The following is a 14,604-nucleotide window of genomic DNA, read 5'->3' as shown; positions in this document are numbered from 1 at the left end:
ATGTCCATCATTCTCAATCTCAACAAACCTTTCACCAACGTATATGTGTCATTTAACCATCACCCATGAGGCCTTGCTTGCCTTTCAGTTTGACCCATCAAACCCCCCGGAGGATTCCCTTCACCCATACAGTGTTACCCACCTAGGCAGGCATCCTTTCTTTTACCTTAAACACATTCTTCAACCACCCATGCAACCCATGCATCATGTCAGCCACCTATATGCATCCTGGGTCCACTTCCTTCACCCACACTTCCTTCTATGCCAGTCATATATTATATGCTTGCTCCGGAGTGGCGATGCCTTCGCCACTGGCCCCGGCACCGGTGGTCTGTTCATCTGGACAAAACATTTCCCTATTTTTAGATGTCATATACGCCTCCCCTATTTATTTTTTTATTAGCAAGATTGAAAATACAATACATACACTACAGACATGAATATAATTTGGGAACTAGAGTAGAGTAGACACTATGTCCTATCAAGAATAACAATATATCCGACAGGGAATGTTGTTGGTGGCAATTTTTTAAAAGCCTTTCAAGAAGAGGACAACCCAAAGGACTGGACTCAGTAGCGCTATTCGTACATGTGATTTTTTGAAAAGAAGAAAAAGAATGGACAAGTGGGCGAACAATCGGTTGGAAAATAATGGTTCCATCCTCTTCCTCATACCTCCATCCAGCTATGGTGCATGGTTAATCAGTTGTTCAGTGTTCACCATCAACTGTCCCTAATAAAAAAACGACTAGGCCTAGATGAGAAAAAGTAAAAAACACCACTTTGGGGTGTCCAACGTGAGTGATAATCACTGATTGAGCATGAGACAGTAAAAGAAAGGCTTCTCATCTCAACAAACAAATGTAGAATACCTTACCTGGGTATTCAATCTGCAGAGCAGATTAGTATTACTAGTACTTACTATAACTAGTACTAGTAGTTGAACCAATAGGTTCTCTGAGTCTTACAGTACCACCAATAGGAAATCCACAAAATATATAAGGGGAGAGGGATGGCTGAGCCAAAAACAAGAAGAAAGCAAGCTACAGACATATTAATACAGAGTCAGAGGCAGTTTCATTTGATGTAAGAAACTAGAAGTATAAATAACAATGGTAGTAGGTAATGGAGCAGTAACAAGAATTTAGAAACAGATAGATCAAAGAAGATTTGAGAAAAATTAAAATTAGCAAACGGAAATAATAGAGCAGTGAAAGATATGGAATTATGTATTAATATTAACAACAGGAGGACCTACTGGGGCCAGCAGAGCCATCTGCATCCGCGGCCGCTTTCTGAACCTGGGATGCCCCTCCAGCTCCCACCCCTGCCTCAGCAGACCCAGTCGTATTCTTTCCACTGGATGCTGATCATGTAAGATATAATTAAAGAGACAAAAAATTATTGGTGTTAAATCAATAATTATTAAAATAACTTCCCCAAAAAGATGTTTAGACAGGAAATGGCAATTGCAATACCATTGACCTATCCTAAATCAGATTGACTGGTAGTAGACTAGTATCGTGGTCGCGGACCGTCCACTCTATATTATTCCACAGTTTCATTCTGATTCCTCCATCCGGCCACGCCCCCCTATCTTTGCATTTAAACGCGCGCAGACTGAGAGCGCTGCGTTTACCTTACCGCTCCTGAGGCGAAAAGCCGGGAGTTTTACTAAATCGCATTTTAAGTTTGTGTAATACTGTGTATTTTAAAATTGTAAAACTTACTCGCTGCATAGGGAGCACTTCTCCGCATTTATTGACACCACCGCCCAGCTGATTACAAGCTGTTGCAGGCGAGTGTCGAGCAAGTCTTGCCGCCATCCCGGGCTTTGCTGACACGCCCACCCGCGCCGGCCACGCCCCCCTATCTTTGCATTTAAACGCGCGCAGACTGAGAGCGCTGCGTTTACCTTACCGCTCCTGAGGCGAAAAGCCGGGAGTTTTACTAAATCGCATTTTAAGTTTGTGTAATACTGTGTATTTTAAAATTGTAAAACTTACTCGCTGCATAGGGAGCACTTCTCCGCATTTATTGACACCACCGCCCAGCTGATTACAAGCTGTTGCAGGCGAGTGTCGAGAAAGTCTTGCCGCCATCCCGGGCTTTGCTGACACGCCCACCCGTGCCGGCCACACACCCCTTTTCCCTTCTCTCTGCTACCATATAACATGTGTTCACACTGGAAGCGCAGCGGACGAGCGCAGCGGGCGCGACAAAAGCGCGCCGAAGGCGCGCTTAAGGCAAGCTCGTCTGCGCTCGTCCGCGCCGAGACCACGCCTGAGACCAGCCACTCTGATATGGGTAAGTCATATGGGAACCCTATTACAAAATTTCTCACTTACACTTCTGAACAACTGCGGAATTTGAACTATTCAACAGAAGTGATGCACCCCTTACCCCACTTATTCTTTAACGATCTTAATATAGGGCCTTACAAATGCCCTTGCTGCATCTCCCCTATGCATCCTTCTATCCCCATCCCTAAAATTCTAGGAGCCCTTATAAACGTCCGTTCAGTATCTAAACATAAAACCGAAATCCTGGAATGTATTGAGTCTCATCACATAGACCTCTTATTCATCACTGAAACTTGGGGTGATGATTCTTCAGGCCCAGATTTTAAAGCTGCTATGCCCAAAAACTATGGCGTTTGTAAACTTGACAGGAAGAAATGCAAGGGTGGAGGAATAGCAATATTATACAAAAACCATCTTAAAATTAAATTCCTAGACCTAGAGGATAGCACCTGCAAAGCTGCTTCCTTCTCCATTACTATTTCTGATACTCAATCATGCTCAGGTTTCTTACTCTATCGCCCCCCGGGGTCCAGAGCGAAATTTCTTCAAAATATCAATTATTTAATTGAGCTCTCCTGCAGCACATTTCAACATATTGGGCGATTTCAATTTTCATTTAGAGTCATTTTCCAATCTGGACACCTTGACTCTAATAAACGATCTAGCTGCTGTTGGCCTACAGCAAATTGTTACCCAGCCTACCCACATAGCCGGTCATACTCTTGACGGGCTATTTACTAGTAATCCTTACTTAACCTTGGCAAACGTGACTCCTCTTTCATGGACGGACCATTCAGCAGTCTGTTTTTCTTTAAAACTGACTTTTCTGCCATCACATCGCTCATCCCATTCTCCCATTACGACAAGAAACTGGAAAAATGTTGAACCGGCCCACCTTTCAGCCTTGTTGCTTGATGGCATCACTACCACGGAACATGACCCCTCTTTGGCCTCTGATAACTTTTTGCACAGCCTTAACAAGGCCTGTCATATCCTAGCCCCCCCTAAAACCGGCCATCACACTAGACTCTCCCCCTCAGCTCCCTGGTTCACAGAATCACTTCGACTGCAGCGTCAACAGTGCAGAAATCTTGAGAGACGTTGGCGCCGTCACTATAATGATTCATCAAAAACTACATATAAAAGCGCCCTCATGATATATAAAGATCTCATCACCAGGGAAAAATCTTCCTATTACACATCTCAGATCATCCAAGCTAAAAACTCAGCCAAAGAACTATTCCAGGTAGTCACGCATCTCTCTAACCCACCTTCCCCCGGCTTCAATGGAACCCAATCCCTTTGCGACTCTCTCGCAACTTTTTTCAAGGAAAAAGTTATTCATATTTTTTCAGCTTTTTCCCGTGCGCCCCCTGATACCTTAATTAATCCCCCTGGCAATAACGATATACCTCCCCTCTCGTTCTTTCAAGCTGTTACGGAAGAACAAGTTCATCGACTTGTTCTGAGTACAAAATCAGGATCACCTCTAGATCCTTGCCCCCCTGCCATTTTCAACTGCATTTCTGAATCCATTTCTCCTATCTTAACATCTATCTGTAATTCCATGTTCACAACCGGTGTCTATCCCTCAGTATGGAAAGAGGCTATTATCAAGCCGCTTCTAAAAAAAACCACTCTCGACCCACTTCTTCCTGTCACTTACCATCCTATTGCTTGTCTTCCCTTTCCAGCCAAGATCTTTGAAAAGGTGATGAACCTGCAATTATCTAATTTCATAGAGGAAAATAACCTACTAGATGAGACACAATTTGGTTTTAGACGTGGCCACGGAACAGAAACCGCGTTACTTAAAGCAGCAGATGAAATCAGAACAACTTTGGACAAGGGCGGTTCTGCGGTATTGATACTATTGGATCTTTGTGCAGCTTTTGACACGGTCGATCATGCCACTCTGATCGACCGTGTCTCAGCTATAGGAGTCAAGAACAAAGCAAAAGATCTTTTGGCATCTTTCCTAGCTGACCGTCATCAAACTTTCAAAATGACCAACTTTACCTCCCAAAGCTTCACTCTCCCTTGTGGTGTCCCTCAGGGCTCTTCGCTGAGTCCGACACTTTTTAACATTTATGTTTCGGACTTAGCGAGAGTAATAAAATCTTATGGTATCGCCTTGACAACCTATGCTGACGATACCCAACTTGTGCTTTCGGTACACAACAATGGAACAGAAGTGGCTGCAAACTTTCAAATGGGAATGAAGGCCATAAGCTCCTGGATGTCATCTAACTGTCTCAAGCTAAACTCTGACAAAACAGAGGTGATGACATTCGGGAGGTTGGACCCTATCTGGTCCTCTCACTGGTGGCCAGTAGAGCTAGGAGACCCACCTCAACCTGTCACCAAGGTTCGTAATCTTGGCGTCATATTCGACGACAAACTGACATTTCAGCACCACGTCAATTCAGTGGTCTCTTCATCTTTTTATGTTCTAAGAAGAATTAAAAAACTGCTCCCTTATCTCCCACCATCGGCCGGCAAAACATTGGTTAGTACATTGGTTTTCTCAAAAACCGATTACTGCAACGCTCTGTTACTGAATGCCCAGAAAAAAGTTACAAATCAACTTCAATTAATTCAGAATGCTGCGGCCAGAGTCCTTCTAAACATTCCCAAATCTAAATCCATCTCTTCGCACATTCGCCAATTACATTGGCTCCCGGTTAAGAACCGAATAATGTTTAAGGCCATGTGTATTACTTACAGGGCACTCAAAGACACTGGCCCACAGTTCCTTAGAACATCTTTCTGCCTGCTTGACCATCCGAGAACACTTCGTTCCTCGTCAGCACATATGCTGAGAGTCCCTCGGACAAAAAAGGTTACATGGGGTGACAGGTGTTTCATTACTTCTGCGTCCAAACTTTGGAACACACTGCCCCTCCACATCAAAACTGCCCCAACCCTCCTCAGTTTCAGGAAGAAACTGAAAACTTGGCTCTTCCCAGCTTAACTTATCACCTCAGCAATGGTTCGGTATCCTAGCGCCGAGACACCCACGGGTATTTGCGCGCTCTAAAAATGGCACAAACATAAACATAAACATCCTAAACGTACCTAGCCCACCTATTCCAAAGACTGTGGATTGAATTGTAAAAATATTATATTTGCTTCTAAGTTCCGATCTCATTCGCAATCATCTATCAACCCCTTTAATGTGCCAATTCACTAAGTCTGCATGCAGTCTTCTTAAATGCATAGATGGGCGCATGCATATTACATTCACCAAATTGGTTGGTTGCTATTCACACTCTATACGAGCTATAAAAGGTTCTACTAGGACTGAAATCATGTGAGCGGACGCGTCACGCAGGCTGCTAAATTACCAAAAGTATACTAAGTAACTAACTAACTAACTACCACTATCTTAGTGACAGGACAGCCTGATAGGACAAAGGAAAGGAGTCTTTCTAGTCTGTATTACCTAACTTAAGTTCTCTAAACACTCTTACATAACCAGCACAAGTGAGCGCAAAGTTGCAGACAAGTACGATTAGTAGCGCTGAGCACCTGTCCAGTAGAATACCAATCATATAACATAAGATTTTTAAACATAACTTACCTGCGCATAAGCAGCAGCAATATTCTTGCTATTTGGGAAAGAAAAGAATATTTGCAATAACACCGAGCAGAACACAATAGCAATATAATTAGCTACTCACTCATCCCCCAGACCTCAACACATAGCAGGTCCTGCTCCCGGTCCAGGATGTCGGACCACCAGCACATCAGTTGATTATGGGTACGCCGGACCCCAGAGAAGCGAAACACTGCCCGGCGCACCCTTGCACACCACCAATGATGCTCCTGGAGTCCGGACGCAGGCCTGCTGCCAGGGTTAAGGGGAGGTGGCGCTGCACAAAAGAACTAGTGCAGCCACCTCCTCCTTCCGGGCGACGCCTTCCGCAAGGAATATGTTTGTGGCTCACACTCATCCTCTTCCGCTGCTTAGTTGTCTTCACCATGGTTATGGAGGGTTGGGGTGGTGGAAAAAAAATGTAGGAAGTTAAGAAAAAAAGTAAAAATAATAAAAAGCAAGTTATAGTAAACAGTCAAAAACACACTAAAAAACCCCAAAAAGTTTTTAAAAAAGCAAAGTATACACTCACAAATAGAGAGGGATAGATAATAAATAAAAAAGATCTAAAGGCTTTTAGTAGCAAAGGATTGAAAAGAAATAGGGAGGATAAAAAAATAGGCCGAGAACCATATCAAACATGAAAAACAAGATGGCCGCACCCATGGGCGACAGCGTGGTGAAGTGTGCACAATATTTCCTCCCCAAACATGCAATAAGCTTTCCCGAACATGCAATATGCATTCCTGAACATCAAAAAAGCATCTCGAACGGGAGGAGCAAGCAACTCTGTGCACTCGCGGAACTCTGTGTAGCTCGCTCATTTTTTTACAACTTCACAGAATTCCACTTGCGTTGCTATGCAAACTCTGCCCAGTCTTTATTCTAACCCCAGTAATGAAGATGTTCATTATAGAATTTGACACAATAAAACTAGTCGCACACTATAAGTGTGAGGAGTTCCTGATCCGTTTGTCTCAGTGCCAGTCATAGAGCTTCTAATTCTGCCGGATGTGCAATGCAATTTCATTGGGTCTGTGTCTTTGTACTACTGGGATGGAACTTGCAGTCCTGCATACATCGTTTTACCTTCGCACCAACTGCGCTGTGCTGTTGTTTACTAGCTATGGCAGGCTGAGCAGAACCATCAGTATTCATACTGATGTAGAGGCAATATTTAATTTGGGTCAGGATATTCTTGTTCTTACTGCAGGAATCCCTGTATTTTCAGTGTTTGAATCAAATTTGCAATCTACATCTGTGGCAGTGAGAGAATTAGCCTATTGTATCTAACGTAGAAGAATGCTTTAGAATTCGGGATGCTAGCTTTTGTAACAGCCTCGAAGGCCAGTACTGGAGTTACCACAATTATTTGTGTACCTTGAGCCAGTGCTCTTTCTCCCACTACAGCAGTCTGTACTGCTGTCAGAATTTGTTCTGTTGAATCGAAACACATTTCACTGTTTGTGTAAAAGTGTGATTTGTATGCTCTGGGTACTGTTTCACCTTCATTGAAGGTTAGGTAAGTGTACCCTGATTACACAGATCCCACATTTTTGGTATTTACATGCGTGTGTTAGTGCATGGAAGCTTTCATATCAGCTCGTGAGGATCATAAGATATCCATGTGTTCCTGTGTCCAATGTCTTATGGAAAAATCAGGTGTGATAAAGTAATAGAAAGGTTGTACTTTTTCTGCATCATTCAAAATGTGTGTTCTTTCAAAATGTAGGACTCCCAATATGTTTTGTTAGTTTTACGGAGGTTTTGGATTTTTTAAAGTTCAATTTGTGGCCTTCCGAGGCAAACCCCAATATTATGTTGCTCACCCAGGTTAAATGAGCCTTCAAATCATCATCCGTCAGATAAATGTCATATACATAGGACAATGCTTCCTCATCACAATTTTGACTGTTACCCTCACTGAAAACAATCCAGGGCTATTCCTATATACTTGAGGAAGTCAACAGAATGGTACTGAGAGCTGAGGGCCGAGAATGCTGTTATGTATCTGCTCTCAAGCGCTATATTTTGACTGAAAAATCCATTTGAGAGGTCTTGTGATGTTTTATATTTTTTCCACACAATGTTATTCATTAATTCGGCACTGTGTGTATTCAGTACTGCAAATTTCTTTGTGCATGCGTTCAGATGTCTGTAGTCAAAAGTAAAAAACTAGACAGTATGAATTGTCAGGCTTCAATATGGGAAACAAAGGATCATTCATTGAAGAGCTGCCAGTTTCTATTACCCCTTGGTATTCAAGTTGATTTAAGATCTCCTGGACCTGTTTCTTTCCTTCTTGTTTAATAAGGTACTGTTTCTGTGGAGTCGTATTCGTTTTTGCTGGAATTACATGGTGAGGTGAATTAGCATCCCATCCTACATTGTTGCGATATATTTGCTAGAGCTATAACTCCTGCGCGTATGTATATTTTAAGTATATTGGAATAATGTTGGAAAAGGCTGGTAAAATTACTGTTTCTGCCTTCGGGCAGCCATAACAATCTCAGGCGTCCAATCTTTTTCAGTCAAAAGGATGTCATAGACCTAAGTCAGGTTCTCCCAAAAGAGAGCTTTAGTTTTTCTAGATTTGCCCCCATTGATTTGGAGTGTTATTTATTATAACTGGTAGAGGACACTTACCCTGTTTCCACCATGATGCTTTCATTCAACACCTCTGTCACCAGAAATTCCATCAAGTTCTGGTGAGCTATTGTTACTTCTGCTGCACTGTCTAGCATCATCAGAGCCCATTCCCCATTCAGAAGTTAAGTCATCAGAATTTCAGGCATATCTAACTTTAAGGCCTTATACCTTCTTCTATTTAAATCTAGATTTTGATTTTTGTTTATCTTCTTTTTTTGATATTATAGTCTGAAATACGCTGTGTGTCTCTGGACTTTGTCCATTCTTCTTGTCTGTGGTTTGACCGTCCTTCCCTCTCTGAGTTTTTTTATGAAACCTGAAAAGAACAAGAGGAACATGTATCAGTATCCTGATACCTGTCAGGTTTCTTAATGTTATTACGATTCCTATGGTTGCAGCTCGCTTCGGAGGGCTCCTGTCGAGGAGACCCACCCCTGGATTGTTGCCTATTCTCTCTATTCTTTTGCTTTTTAATGTCCCATTACTTCTTGGAATAATCAGCTGCTTGCTTGGTGGTGTCCTTTTCTGGACCACCCATGAGTTGTGGTTTTCTTGCTCTAGCTCCAAAATATTCTCTAGCTAATTGAGCATATGTATCTTCGATAATTCTAGGTGACTCTTCTTCCTGTTGTAATGAAGTGAAGTCCCTCAGGCATTGGCATATTGCCACTGCTGCTGCCTCCCCTTTTGCATTTGCTAATATAACAGTTGTTACCTGCGCAAAATTTCATAACACTTTCATCCCTCATTCATGCCTACAAATACCTACACAACAATGGACTCCACTACCTCAATGACAGAATCAACTTCCACGTACCCAATAGAAACCTCCGATCTTCCTACATTGCACTGGCCAAAACCCCACGTATCAACAGAGCAGGCGGAAGATCCTTCTCTCACATTGCAATCAAGACCTGGAACGAGCTACCGGCAGACATCAGATACGCCCACTCCCTAAATACATTCAGGAAGACCCTCAAGACCAGGCTCTTTGGCTAACAGATCTGGAGACCACCTCCGCCCCCCTCAGCACCTTGAGACTCTCAATGGTGAGTAGCACGCTTAGACTTCCCCCGATTGATTGATTGATCCCTAAGTTCAGAGCAGGTTCTGCTCCATACTCATTCTGTATTTGTCTTAATACATCTGGTATTACTGCAATTGAAGTGATACCTTGAGTTCTGGTATAGATGGCAGATAAAACTGTACCCCAAGAGGTACACTACTCTAGCTGGGGAGCTAACCCCATTGGCAATCAGATTGTTAGCATTCTGTGTTTTTCTAGAGGGCTTGTGTGTAAAACACTGCCTATAACTGTGTGATTTTCTGAGCTATCCATAATATCATTTGCTCTAGTTTAGTGAGCATTTTACCCATAAATGTGTTTAGTGTTTTTGGAATTATTTTCATTGTAGACCTCTGAATTTTTCCTGCTTGTGTAGCTCTTGTAGGCTGAAGTGTGTGTTCTCATCACAAACTGTTTCATCTTTTGTAGAGTTTTATTATTTCTTTGTGTAGTGGGCATAAATCTGCTGCAGGCATTGTGTCAATGTCTGCATGCGGTGTGGAAGCCGCTATTACCGGCCAAACTACTTAGTCTCTTCCGAGTCTTACTTAGTCTTTTGTGTGTGGGAGGATGCCTTTAAAGCTATTTATATGCTCCTGGTAGGTAAGCGAACTTTAATATCATCATACAGACAGTATTCATCTGGTACTTCATCTTCAGAATAGAAGTGAAATGTGAGTGTACGTGCATCTGCTAGTTGGGAATTTAACACATGAATAGAATACCTCAGTTCTATATGACACGTGTGCCTCAATCACAACAGTTACTGTCCCACCTCTAAATGTGAATCCAAAATCTGCTAGTTTAAAGGTAAGGGCAATTATAAAATATTCTGAAATATGTATTGCTCCTTCTTGTTCTCTTTCCTCCACTGGTGTAGCGAGTTCTTCGTCAGTGTTGGACTTGGCCCTTTTTGCACGGTCATCCCTGAACTTTTTGCCTTCCTCCTAGCCTTTTTTTCTGACATGGTGTTGGTGGTTCTAGTACTCTGAGCACTTTAGCATTGCTGTCCAGTGTAAAGAGAGTGTGCTCTCTGCGGTAAACATGCTAAGATTGGTGTACACCTGGTTGGCATATTTAATTTTTCTCTCAGTCCCTTGTAAAGTGGTATCGTAGATACCCATGGTCAGTAAATTAAATGCTACTGGTGGGCTTGCAGCGCTGATTCGCCACCCACCAAAGCAGCCTTTCAAACCTGTTCCAGGCATTTGCCATTGCAATGCATGTGCGCGCTGTGTTACTGCCGCTGTGACATGACACCTAAAATGTGTGCCATGTTTGTGACCCCCCTTTTACTGCATGTCAGTCACCCCTAAGGTAGGCCCAGCAATTTTTTAAAAAGTTTCAAGGAGACTGAGATAAGGTTTTAATCACAATAGGAACTATTTGTCCTCCAAGGTTGAATAATCCTACAGTCAATAAATAGGATATGCCTACTCAACTGTGGCAGAATTTTCCCTTCCCACTCCAGACATCTCTAGGTAAATATGAGAAGGGGTCTCTGAAAAATGCACAAGTGAACTACTCAGATTTGACCATTAAATAAGAACCAAATCAACATTGGTGGCGTCATGCCGTGTAGTTCCTATAAACCTATATAGGATCTGGGAATTCAGACATCATAGACTGTGGGATTGGTGCCCAGACTGATTCTAGACACCCCCACAGGGTATGTTCAACTGTATACCAGCTAGGTCACAGTGCCACTGTGAACTCCCCTTACCAAGGAGAGAATAGTCCTTGGCAACTATCGAACATGACAAAACTGTCCCATCAGAGATCATTGAAACAGTACCGTACTTTTCGCTCAGTCACTCATGCTCACTTTGTCTCAGAGATATACACAACATAAAATGGTGGGGACGTTTTCAATAAGCACTTATTGAAACAGAGTAATTCTAATGTAAAATAGGTGTGGTGAAACAACCATGAAACAGAAACAGATATAGATGATATTAAGCACCAATAGAGTAAATGGGTGGTAGATTTCTACCATAGTGGTAAAACAATGAATATATGCAAGCATATAAATATATGACAGTAATAATACGTAATCCTACAATGCAACCCTAACTAGATGTACCTAACTGTACCTAGCATATAAGTAGGTGTAAAGCCAAGACTACCCCTATGCTGAAGCCAACCCAATTACCTGAAGTGAGAGACATTGTGACCCTGTTTTGGTCTCTAGATGGACACCCGACGAGGGATGTGAGATCACTGCATGCTGGAGTGTCTGCGTGCAGGAACCTCAGCATCTTGCGTTGGTATGTCAGCATGGAAGTTTTTCTCCTCTGCCTATCCCGGCAAAGATATGGTGTATATCTACCCAGAAGGTACTCTCAGGGGATTCTACCTTGCTGTGTCATGTTGGCTGAGGATGACCCTTGGACATAGTTATTATGCAGAAGATGGTAATCCTGCTGTGATTCTGAGAATCCTCATAAATAATTAATGTGGCTAGTTTTTGGAGAAAACCACATGACATTTATGCAGCGCTTAACTATGTAAAAGGTCAATACCAAATCCTGTTATGTAACAGTACAGTAAATGTAGGTGAAGGGTTAGGGGACTACTCAAGCCTAAATTGGGGTACCCTATGTAATATACCACAAGAACAGAGGAAAACTATGGCTGCAACTGAATTTAATTGATTTTCTATAAACTAAATGAAAACAAATTGTTGTGCACAAAAATTGAACATGCACCTTTCAAAATGTGTCCTTGTACAGGATATAAACCTGAACTAACCAATGAAAAACACTCTTTTTTTAATGAAAAGTATTTTTACACAACAGTGACATCTGGACATCATGGTATGTGGATGATGTATTGGCATCTTTTAATTCCATATCCAATGAAAGCAAGAAGAATGGAATCTCGGGAAGAATTTGGGATCCTTATTTTGTCTGCTTTCTCTAATGCTCTGGATAAAAATCCAGAGAACAAAGAACTACATCTAGTTTATACTGCACAATTGGAAAAGAATGTACTCATGTGATTACTACATATGATTTTTTTTAGTTTTGTTTGATTTTTTAAATATTTATGAGTGGGTAGAAATGTGTTCGAATGTTTACTAAATGGAGGTTTTTGTTGTTTTTGTTCACATGTGTAAACTGTCTGCTATTTATGGCAGACATCCTATCAGGGACATCTGCTGGTGATCATATGCACCTTCCTTGTGAGATGGAGCTGTACAGTATGTAACCCAATAGCTATCTGCACACAATCTCATCAATGGGACATTGTAAAAACATACTAATGTTGATGAAAACTACCGAGCAGGTTGACAAAGAAAGCCACTTTGAGTCCTAAGTGTACAGTTTTACATTTGAGCCGTCTTTCAACTTTTCACAGAGGGGCTCCGATGTGGGACAACCTCCTAGCTCAAAGAAGAAAAGAGGGTAGCAGAGGGTAACCAATGAGAAGAGAAAGAAGGTGTCACACATCACATATGATATAACGCACAAGTTAATGACTGCTACCCAAACTATACATTTGGGTGTTTTGAATGATCAATTACATTTTCAAATGAGCAGGACTCTGAACAGGGCTTTTCACCCTAAAAGAGTATGTGGCAAAATAAAAAGGAAAGTCTCTGCCAGAGACACATTTGCTGTCAAATTCTGGTCTCATCTTGAGGTTTGTGTGTCAGTATCAGGATGAGCCTGTTGTGATGGCCATGACAGACGATGCCCTGAGGTTGCTTTGGTTAGTCTGAATTGCATACAAATGTTATTTATATTCTTCTTTTCATATCCAGAGGGTTTGGATCAAATTAATAGTGTCTACAAGAATTGCTCAGATTTTAAATCCAGCAACGCCCTGTACAGGAGTGCAGTAAGCAGAGGCTTTTATCAGTTGAGAGTTAAAGTCTGCCGAAAAAATGACTGCAACAAAAAGCCTCTAAAATGTGAGTCTTTCATCTTTATGACACTTTCTTCAATAACATTTACCTTTTCCCTCTGTGTGTTTCCCTTCCCTAACTTTTCAACATCTTTTCTTAGCTCCTGGCTATGATTGCCTGTTGCATGTTGCTTATTAGTCGGCCTTAAAGTTTCTGTCAGCAAGCTATCTTCAAACAATCTCTAGTACCTACTATCTTTGCCATCTCTAACTCTCTCTTATTTTTCAAATGTAAACTAGATCAGTTGAATTTAGTAATGCATGATTGTCTTGCTTTACTGCCAAAGCTTTGCAATTTCATAGCGTTGCTTTATGGCTTTTATATAAGGCTTTGGTAATCTTAGCTTGTCTCATCAGACAGGTATACTGCTGCTCTTATAACTGTCTTCTGTGAGAAGGTTTAATTTGAGAAGGAAGCAGATTTTGTGTGTAATCTCCCCCTAGTTCCTTAGGCCTCGATCTCTTTGCTTACAAATATGACTTTGCTCTGCTTTGCATCTGGAGCATCCGCCCCAGCCAGAGAGCATGCAAATTAATGAATCAATCAGTACTTGTAACATGCACTGATCAACCCAAGGGTTATCCATGAGCTGTGTGAGGGGGAGCTACTCAAACAGCCAGGTTTTAAGTCCACTCCTGAATTAGGCGAGGGAGGTAGAGGTTTTGAGATGGAAGGGGAAGTTCCAGGCTTTGGCTTCGAGGTGGGAAAATGCAAAAAGAACAGTTAATGTACAGAATATAGAATAATGTCATACATTCCCCCCAGTTCATTGATTTGGGCTTAAATCCATACGTTTTTTGCTCCCCATGCCATTACAGTTTGAACCCAGCCATATGCAAATCAGCCTTGACGTTGTGGATTTAACCCAGATCTATTGACTGCGGGTAAATGTTTGATTTGCTAGCATTCCATCCATCATATTTGTGTCTTTTGCGAGGAGGATGAAGGCATGTCCTCGGGTAGGATGGATATGGGCATAGTGGTGAGGGCCAGGAAGGAAGACTTCTGGTTTCTGGTGAGCTGCTGGAAGGTCAGGCAGTTCTGCAGGTATTCTAGTTCTGTGTTGTGGAGGGATTTG

The 14,604-nt window shown here is 42.0% G+C and overlaps 1 protein-coding gene across 1 annotated transcript in view; it reads left to right on the top strand.

Moving 5' to 3' along the window:
• Window positions 1–14,604, top strand: part of LOC144769724 (uncharacterized) — a 175,322-nt gene that overhangs the window by 83,361 nt on the left and 77,357 nt on the right. Inside the window, exon 3 of the mRNA XM_078653905.1 lies at window positions 13,383–13,532. Within this exon, the coding sequence (XP_078510031.1) occupies window positions 13,383–13,532 (150 nt within the window). The remainder of the gene's footprint in view (window positions 1–13,382; window positions 13,533–14,604) is intronic.

Source organism: Lissotriton helveticus, chromosome 7, assembly GCF_964261635.1.
Source record: "Lissotriton helveticus chromosome 7, aLisHel1.1, whole genome shotgun sequence".
NCBI lineage: Eukaryota > Metazoa > Chordata > Amphibia > Caudata > Salamandridae > Lissotriton > Lissotriton helveticus.
The sequence above is the reverse complement of the archived record's forward strand: the minus strand, read 5'-3'. Positions and strand labels throughout refer to the sequence as shown.